The 9,815-nt window shown below is 52.0% G+C and overlaps 1 protein-coding gene and 1 long non-coding RNA gene across 3 annotated transcripts; one reads left to right on the forward strand and one right to left on the reverse strand.

The window, feature by feature from the left end:
- Positions 1-686: 686 nt before the first annotated feature.
- Positions 687-6,890, forward strand: LOC121021425 (uncharacterized). 2 transcript variants are annotated; one of them, XR_005786534.1, is made up of 4 exons: positions 687-920; positions 5,366-5,647; positions 6,129-6,214; positions 6,729-6,890. It is a non-coding gene; the product is annotated as an uncharacterized LOC121021425 (long non-coding RNA). The 2 variants fall into 2 exon arrangements; XR_005786535.1 differs by having other exon boundaries at positions 688-888.
- TNFSF14 (TNF superfamily member 14) lies at positions 4,845-9,316 on the reverse strand. The gene is made up of 4 exons (XM_040461750.1): positions 9,008-9,316; positions 7,438-7,474; positions 7,132-7,173; positions 4,845-6,543 (listed from the first exon to the last, which is right to left on the reverse strand). Exons 1-4 carry the CDS (start codon positions 9,227-9,229, stop codon positions 6,116-6,118), a joined length of 729 nt encoding a protein of 242 aa, XP_040317684.1. The 5' UTR covers positions 9,230-9,316; the 3' UTR covers positions 4,845-6,115.
- Between the last annotated feature and the right edge of the window lie 499 nt (positions 9,317-9,815).

Below are 9,815 nucleotides of genomic sequence, written 5' to 3' on the forward strand. Positions count from 1 at the left end.
TCCTTATGCTAAAATAAATAGGTTGTTACTCTGCATAAGTTTGATTTAGAATATGTGTTTATATCCATCCACTCATCATTCATCCATTTACTGTTTTATCTGTACACCCATCCATCTATCCAATTGATCATCCACTTATCAACTGCCCATCCACATATTTATCCAACCATTGACCCATACATCTTCTCACCCACCCATCCATACTTTAACCCATCTACTCATTCATTCATCCCTCCCCTACCCATCTATCCACCTCTCTGTCTGTCTGCCTGCCTATGTGTACAATAATAGAAACAAGCTTGCAGGGTGCATGGGTGGCTGAGTTATTAAGCATCTGACTTCGGCTAATCATGATACCATGATTTGTGAGTTCAAGTCCCACAACGGGTGACCTTGGGCACCGCTGAGCTCGTACCCCACTTCAGTGAGTCCTGCTTCTCCTTCTCTCTTTCTCCACCCCTAGTGGGATTCTCTCTCTCTCTCTCTCTCTCTCTCTCTCTCTCTCACCCTTTGCTTGCTTGTGCACTCTCTCAAAAAAAAAAAAAAAAAAAAAAAAAAGCTTGCAACTTCTGTCAGTTACCTACTGATGCATAACAAACCAGTCTAAAACTTAGTGGTTTAAACCAACAACTGTTGTATTTGCTTACAATTCAATGAGATGGCCCTGCAGGGCTTGCGGGGGGATAGTTAGCGTCAGCTCCAAAAGCTGGGGCAGCTCATCTGGGGCTGGTAAAACTATTACGGCTTCACACCCATGTCTGTCACCCTCCAGGACGTCTCTGTCCACCCATCCTCACTCACAGGATAGCCATATTTCTTTGCACTTAGGACTCTGAGAAGGCAAAAGTGGAAGCTGCAGTCTTCTAAGGCCTACATTCTAGAACTCAGGTAATTCACTTCTGTCACATTTATTCATCAAGGTAAGTCACAGTTAATTTATTTAGCCATTATTGTTTGAGAATTTACTGTGTATTAGGCACTGTTCTGGGTCCCGGCCATAAGAGGGAGAATAAAACACAAAACACAAGAGACAAAAGTTTCTGTCCCCACAGACTTTCTGTTAAGTAGAAACTCCGTACTCACTCACCTGTTGAGCAGGTCTGAGGTCTTGATTTCTTGTGGGTGACTTTTCTTCCCATCCATAACAGGTAGGGTTTTTCTAGACTCCCTTTATTAGAGGGGACTATTCTTCCAGGTTCCTGGTTCCAGCTTCTCTCCTTGGCTTGTAGATGGCTGCCTTCTCCCTGTGTCCTCACGTGGTCATCCCTCTGTGTGTGTCTGTGCCCTAATCTCCTCTTCTTATAAGGACCCAGGTCATATGGGATTAGTGCCTACTCTAATAACCTTATTTTACAGGAGGGGTGCCTGACTGGCTCAGTCAGTAGAGCATGCAACTCTTGATCTCAGGGTCGGGACTTCAAGCCCCATGAGCCCCATGTTGGGTGTATAGTATACTTAAAAAAAATACCCCTTATTTAACCTTAGCTTTCTCTTTAAAGGCCTGATTTCCAAAAGCAGTCACATTCTGAAGTACTGGGCGTTAGAGGTCACCATATGAATTTGGGGGGACACAATTCAGCACCCATAACAGGGGGAAGCTCCTGTGTTCAGCTTTTTGGAACAAAGAAAAAGGCGGAGAAAGCTCCCCAGAGAAAGTCTAGGGGCACCTCAAACTAGAAGAGCCTCGAGTCCTTCATTGCAGAGCCCAGAGAAGTCGCAGGTCCCCAAAAAGGAAATGAGTCGACGGTGTCTCTGGGCAGTTGAAGCCACAGACAGCCTCAAAGAGTTTCCGGTGCCTCAGCCTGGCTGAAAATCAGCCCTGTGAGCAAGGCTCAGGAGCAGCAGAGAGTGCTCCGGTCTTGATAGGTCACAAGCATGAAAATGGAGGGCTGATGGGTAAAAAGCAGGCTGACAGTGGGCACCTGCGTGGACAGGCGAGAATCATCTGGATCCCTCCATCAGTCTTAATGCTGAGGCGTTGGCTAAGCTCCCTGAAATTTTTGCAGTCTTGGGAAAGGAGCATGTGGGAAGGGTGGTTCCCAATTGACTGATAATAGCTTTCAGCATCCTGGTGCAAAGGGATCTCTGCACAAATCGAGTCGCATTAGGAATAAAAAGGAAGTTATGTTATCTGCACTCCTTGCAAATTGCGACTTATGTATGCTTATGTATTGCTTATATTATGCATATATATTGCGACTTATGTATGTGTTGCAGTTTGGGAGGACCCCGATAAAAAGATTTGGAGCCACACTTCCCCTCCAGAAGGCACGAAGCCATGCCGGCACATTGGTTTCAGTGCCGTAAGACTCATTTCTGACTTCTGACTTCTAGAACTAAAAGATCATCAATCGTACCACGTTAAGCAGCAGCAGGAAATGAATAATAACGCTATGAACCCTCACTCCTCTTGAAACTTGTGGTCATTTCAGGCTGTCATTTATTTTTCCACCTTCATCTCTCTGTGCTTAGATTTCCCCCTAAGGTGGGTATTACAACACTACCCACCCCACGGTCATTGCGAGGATTGAGTGAGTTACTGTGAATTAATGCGCTTAGCACAGTGTCTGGCAAGCGGTGAGGACATTAGAAGTATGATTGAGGATCCTTATTACTTTAAGAGCAAAACCACATAAACACATTGCTGAAAGGCAACTGACATTCAGCCTCTGTATGGGAGACAATGAGGAGTGGTGGAGACTGGCGAGACCCCATGCCCTATCCAACAGGGACAGCTACTGCCCAGCCTGGGTTGTTGTTCACAGCTTCCAAATTTCCAAGAAAATCCAGGAGTTCAGATTTGTCCACATGCAAAGTTTTGTCATGGTTAAATGCTGGCTACTAATTTCCATTTTAAAAACACACCCTGTGACTAGATGTGGCCTGTGGATGTGAGGTCACCTTTCATATAATCACTGAAAAGAATTCAAACTTTAAATGTACACATGATTACAGCTATGCTTGTACAAAAAAAAAAAAAAAAATCTACTGTGGATTAAAGAGCTCACTGTGGGCCAAGCTCTGGGAAACTACTTAAACACTCAAGCCATTTCATCTCACAATAACCACGGTAGGGTAGAGGCCACTATTTGTGTTCTTTTACAGATGAGGAAACTGAGGCCCAGAGAGGCCAAGGACGGATCCTGAGATCACCCAGCTGGGAAATGGCAGAGTGGAGGCCTGGCTTCCCTCAAAGACCCATTCTGTTTCCCTGAGACAATGCATCCCAGTATTTGAACACAGTGCCATTTAGCAGGAGGGACACAGCATGATAATATGAGGTTAATAAATGATTTATCATCATTATTTTTACTTCTACTGCCTCTGGGTCTTGGCAAGAGGTAAAGGAGACCTTTCCAGGGGCTGGGGGAGGGTAGGAATGCACACTTCGGGTCTGGAGGAAAAGCTGATTGTGGGGGAAGGTGATAATCTGAACAGATGCCAGAGCATGGGAGGTGAAAGCGGAAATCAAATAGATAAACTTCTCAGAAGTTGTAAAGTAGGTCAATGGCCTGGACTGGGGGCTCACTACCCCATGCGCTATCTGAAAGTCTAGGTCTCCTGGTGCACCAGCCTCGACACCTGCCTTCAAGGCTCTCTGCTCCTCCTCCCTCCTGCCTCCCTCCATCTTTCCCTCCCCTCCCCTCCCCTCCCTCTCTTTCCATCTCCCTCCTACCCTACCCATCCTCTTACCCACCCTCTTTTCTTCCGCTCGCTGTACCACCTCAGGGCCGGAGGCCCCTCCCAGGAATGATCTTTGGAGGCTAAACTTAGTGACAGGTTCCATCCCCAGGCGGAAGCTGGTGGCTGCTGGTGGCTTTGTAATACATTGTCCCCACACCTTGGTCTCGTCAAAGCCACGGAAACAGAAAAAGACGGTGATAAGAGTAAAGGAAACTCCAGCGGGGGCTGGGGCTGGGCATTAGGGGCTGCCCCACCTCCCAGCAGCCCTCAAGGGCAGAGAGGCATGAAGCTGTGTGCCCTTGGTGGGAATGGAGGGGGAGTCCAGCATTCCTGCCTCTACGTCTGGAACATGGGGACACCAATGGCTCCCGCCCAGGTATGTGTATAAGGCATCCAAGGATGTGACTCACACAAGATGCCTGAAATAGCGAAAGTGCCTGACAAATGCTGTAATGGCCTTTTCTGTGTCTGATCTGATGCAATCTTTACAACAGCCCCACGGGCAAAAGCCGGTGTTACCTCCCACTTTGCAGATGAGGAAACTTAGGCACCGGGAGGTGGTGGGACTTGCTTGAGGTCACACAGGAGCAGGTGGCAGAGTGGAATTGGAACCCAGGACCATCTGACTGCAAAGCCTGTTTCCCTCCCTCCCTGTTCAGGCCAACAATGACAGCACTATCAACAATAATAAATAAACACTAACGACAATAATCGTCTACCTCTGGGGTCTGAGCCCTCAGCTTTGGGTCCTGGGCACCAACACCTCCCTCCAGCCACACCAGGGTACATGCTCATCTCTGCAGACCGCCTGATTTGTATGCATATTGTTGTCTGCCCCTCTCTCTCCTCACTCTTCCCGTGTTCCCACTTAGTTCGAGCTTCCAGCTGGCTGGGTAGACCTCCACTCTGTCCCGATGTCCGCAATCAGGGTGCTTGGCAGGGTGTAGCCTTCACTTCGTCATCAGGAATGGGAGATTCGAGGGGGAGGCAGATCTGGGCATGAGGCTTCTGATTTCTCCCACCCTTCCCCCTGAGCTTCCTACAGGGAGTTGGGCCAGCTGGGTTCAGTTTACTTATCTGTAAAGTGACCTCCCCAGGTGACCCCATCTACCGCCCCTCTGCCTACAAGCCACCATTCCCCTGAGAAGAGACAGACCCAGTTGCAACATTTACCATTTATTTCCAAGACCCATGGTCAGGGAGCCCAGGGCTGCCGACAGTGGTCCTCATCCCAGGATGTATTGGTCTTAGCTGGGAGGAACCTCAGGCTGTGTGTGATGTGGTGTGTGTGTGACGGGTTGGGACCGTGATGCAGCATCTGATGTGATGTGCGTGGCATCCCATGTGTGACACTTGGTGTGACCGTATGGCCCCTTTGGGTCACTGTGGCTGTGATGATGACTTATGTAGGATATATGGGTCATATGTCACATAATCTGTGTGTTTGTGGTCCTATGACTTGTGTGTGACTGTGCGAGTATCTGATGCTTTGTGTGTACGAGTGCAGATCTGAAGGGCACCTTGCGATTTTCTGTGATGCCGCAGGCATGTCCACATTCTCTCTCCATCTTCCTTTCCCCCCCTCTTTCCCTTCTTCCTTCCCCTCCTCCCTTCTTCTTTTCCCTCCTCCCTCCCTCCCTCCTCTCTTCCTCCCTTTCTTCTCTCTGCAAACATTTTCCAGGTGCCTGCTACATGCCAGACCCTGACCTGGGTGCTGAAACACAGCCGTGTGTCCTGGTGGGATGTGAACACCCAGCAGTGCTGAGATCCAGCCAGCCAGCTGGTGATACGTTGGTAGCCAGAAACCAGCCGTGACGGGAGCCTTCACACCAAGGAAATCACAAACACTACAGAGCCTCTCCCTCCCGGGAGAGCTGCTGGTCAAACGGTCACCGGGACATCCCTGCGCCCGTGTCTCTGAGGGTGAACTTACACAGCCAGGAGGAGGTACAGCCACAGACCTGTGAGCCGATCTTGAGTGTGTGGCTATGGCCGTGGGGGGGACTGGCTGGGCTGTCCACATGGGTCAGTCTTGATGATGACTCCCTTCCTCCAACCACCCACACTCATGAGAGTGGGGAAGGCTGGGGTTGCCCGACCTGGGCCAGAGTCTCTGGACCCCCACGTCCCACTCTTCTCTGAATCGAAAACATAAATACCCACCCCTCACCCCTTCTTCCTGAATATCAGGCAGATCAGCTTTCCCCCGGTTGGGGGGCCTACAGACCCTCAAGTCTCTGGGTCTTTGTCTTCAGTATTGCCCGTAGTGGCTCTGCAGTTTCCTTTGGGGCTCCAGGGGTGCCAGCTGGGTCTCCAACCTTCAGGGGTGGCTGGGTTGTCGGCCCCTGGAGGTGCCCGCTGAGCTTTTCGCTCGCCGGGTTCTCGGTTCCCCAAGGCACCCTCTGAGGGAGGCATCACTGTCACTCCTTTCTTACACCATGAAGGCCCCAAAGTAGGAGCGGGTCCCGTCACGGAGCCGGACCAGGCGCTCATCCGGCACACGGACGACCACCTCCTCGCCAGCATCCAGGTGCACCACGCCTCCCAGGAAGCTGCTGTCCCACCAGACGCGGGGGCCGGTGGCTCGCCCACAGGGTGACCGCCGACTGACCAGCAGCTCGAGCTCCTCGGGGTAGCGCGGTGTGCGTTTGTAGAGGCCATGCGTGATGGGCAGGCCGCTGGTCAGCCCCTGCGGGCAGCCCACGCCCCCCAGCTGCACCTTGGAGTAGATGTAATAGTAGCCAGCCCGGGCAATCACCAGGGAGCCGTCACGGTAGCTGAGGCCCCTCAAGAAGGCCAAGCCCAGCTTTGTCTCCCAGAGCAGCGGGCCCCCGCTGCCCGTCAGGCTGGAGTTGGCACCTGGGGGCAGAGACAGAGGGGTCTGGTCAGCATGTGTCCCTCTGCGGATGGGCGGGGGCGACGACTCCCCTCCGTTTTAGGTTGGGGACTTTATATGTGTTAATTCACTTTATTCTCACTTTGAGGGGAGGGAACTGAGGCACCAAAAGGCCAAGTCACTTGCTTCTTACGCCCTCCCCTTGCAGGTGGGGAAACTTGAGGCATGGAGCCATTAAGTGACCAGCCAAAAGCATCAAAACTTGTGAGTGGCATAACCAAGGAACAGAGACAGAGCGCACCCCGGGCCAGAAGACTTGTAATCTCCATGCTCTCCAGTTTTTCTCCATTAAAATGGACATATGAATAGCACCTCCTTGAGATTTAATGAATTAATATGTATAGAGCGTATTACAGCCCGTGACACACGGTGAGCGCCTTGTCAGGGTTTATTCAATGATATGAGAAATGCATGGACATAGGCAGCGGGGCAGGTCTGTGAATCAATAGTGAACGGGTGACTGAATGAATACTCAGACATGCTGGGTGTCTGTCTGGTCTCCCCAGGACACCCTGCCCCTCTCCCATGTCACGACCCGGGGTCCCCCTCACCTGTGAGGTGTGCTGCTGGGTTGGCCTGGAGGGACCTTCGTCCTGGAGAGAGATGGTGAGCGGTTAGGGGCAGAGGCGGTGAGGGGTGAGGGCCAGCCTCCAGCCAGGGTCATCAGGTCCACCTCCTGGTGTCAACCCCACCCTTTCCGGAGTGCCCCAGACTTCCGCTTCTCAGGCCCGGGGGAGGGGCACCTGTGGCGCTCAGGCCAGTTGTGTAAATCACATTGGGCAACCGGCTGAGGGGGCGGGGGCAACGTGGGAACCATCCTACCCCCGCCCTCCCCAGGACCCAGGACTCTGACTCACCTTGGGTCAGCTGCTTCCAGGATTCTGCTTCTCCATCCTGAAAATGCAGAGAAACCCACGGTGAGGACCTGCGTGGCCCACACATTGGCATCCTCAGACTCATGGCTGTGAGACACACACAGATGCTGCGGCACACGGACACTGTCCTCACCCCAGTGCCCAGGGCCATGTGCACGCTCCTGCCCCACCCAGCAGCCTTGTAACCACCCGGGCTCTCATAGTCCCCCTCTGCAAATAGACATACGAATGCTGCCTATTTAAGATTCAGTGAATTCACAGGGACAAAAGCATGTTCCAGTGCCTGGCGCATAGTAAGACAATATGAGAGTTAATTAAATAAGTAATATTATAGACATGTACACATCGAGATGGCAGGACACGTGGACATCTGTGGCAACAAGTGGATATGGGCATGTGACATAGGGCACAGACCTGGACACTTATGTGACACGTGGACACAGATACATGGGTGTGTGGTTTATGGATCCGGGTGGGTCTTCAGCACATGGGCTGTAGACAGGCCAGTACGTGGACATGTGGGCGCACGCACACAGGACAGCAGTACGGGTTCACACGGGCGACATGCCCATGCGGCCGTCAGATCCAGTCACAAGGACAAATGCCTTGGAAACACACGACGCAAAGGGCCAAGACCACACGGCCATGGCGTGGGATGCAGAGACTCACAGGTGTGGCAAACAGATACATCCACAGCCAACCGTAAACAGAGGCAGAGAGAGATTCTCGCAGACTTGGACAACGTGAATTAGTGACAGTCCCGAATAATGGTGATCAGGGTATGGCTAACAATACTTCGCAATGTCAGAACATCAGTTCTGCGGGTTGCAGACAACAAGACTGTATTATAAACATGAAATGTGCTGTGAGACTAGGTTTTATTTGTTACCACTACTAGAAGAAATGGTAGTTATGTGACCCCACAGCATGGTTAGCTAATGCTACAATAGCAATCATATGGCAGTATAAATGCATCAAATCCGGGGCGCCTGGGTGGCGCAGTCGGTTAAGCGTCCGACTTCAGCCAGGTCACGATCTCGCAGTCCGTGAGTTCGAGCCCCGCGTCGGGCTTTGGGCTGATGGCTCAGAGCCTGGAGCCTGCTTCTGATTCTGTGTCTCCCTCTCTCTCTGCCCCTCCCCCGTTCATGCTCTCTCTCTCTCTCTGTCCCAAAAATAAATAAAACGTTGAAAAAAAAAAAATTTAAAAAAAAAAAAAATAAATGCATCAAATCCCTATGTTGTACACCTGAAACTGACAGAATGTTAACATGTCATTTATATCTCAGTTGAAAAACAATATCGGTTCTGGTTGGTTGAATTCCTGCCCTGGGCAGCCACTGCCGGGCACCACACACGCAATATCGTATCTTGTTCCCTGTGAGGTGGGCACTCTTATGATCCCACCCATTTCACAGATGAGGAAACTGAGGTTCAGAGAAGTGAATTGACTTGCACTGAGCTGCTGTTAGCCTATGGTCTTGCACACACGTGCACAGAGACGCGCACAGTGACACAGGAGACCCACCTCCATGAGCCCCGAAGCCCCACTCACCAGCAGGGGTGTGACCATCTCCCCCAGACGCCAGTGCAGCTGCAGCAGGAACCAGCCCTGGACGGCCAGCCCAGCCGCCAGCAGCAGCAGCAGGAGGCCCAGGCCCAGCTGGGATGCACTGCAGGGCTGTCTTTGGCGGCGGCTGGGCCCCAGCCGTGTGAATGGGATGTCTGTCTGTCCGTCCACCACAAACACTGAGGGCCGCACCACCGTCTCCTCCATGTCCTGAGACACCTCGGGGCTGGGCTCACCCGGCTGGGTCCCTGAGGGCAGGGAGGAAGCCACGATTGCCCAATGCTTCTGGGCTTCGCACGCTGCAGACAGGCACCCGTGGGTCCCGGGGTTCAGCCTTTAGAGCAGGGGCTCAGCCCCTCCCCTTTCCCCACTGGCCCTCCTCTTCTTCCTGTCCTCCACCCCCAGGCTGGCCCCATCTCACTCTCACTCATACAGCCTCTCACTCTTTCCAGGGGCATCTAAAGATGTGACTCAGGTAGGGATGGAGGGGGGAGGCCCCCGTTTTTCCCTGTGGCCACTTCATTCACTCCGTGACCAAGTATTTATAGATCATCTCTGTGTGCCAGGTACTGCTCTAGGCTTGAGGGCACAGCCGTGAACAAGAGAGACAAAAGTCCCTGGTCTTACGGAGCTCCCATTCTTGGGGTGAGAGACGATGAGCCTAGTAAAGAAGAAAATACTATAGCATGTTTGAGATGGTGGTTAGGGAAGTGCAAACTACGAGAGTGGTTTTTGTGTGTGTGTGGGTGTGTCCAGGTGTGTATATTGGGTCCAGTGCATGTGTGCGTGTGTA

The sequence above is a fragment of the Herpailurus yagouaroundi genome, unplaced genomic scaffold (assembly GCF_014898765.1).
Source record: "Herpailurus yagouaroundi ecotype Mexico unplaced genomic scaffold, PumYag 295, whole genome shotgun sequence".
Classification (NCBI taxonomy): domain Eukaryota; kingdom Metazoa; phylum Chordata; class Mammalia; order Carnivora; family Felidae; genus Herpailurus; species Herpailurus yagouaroundi.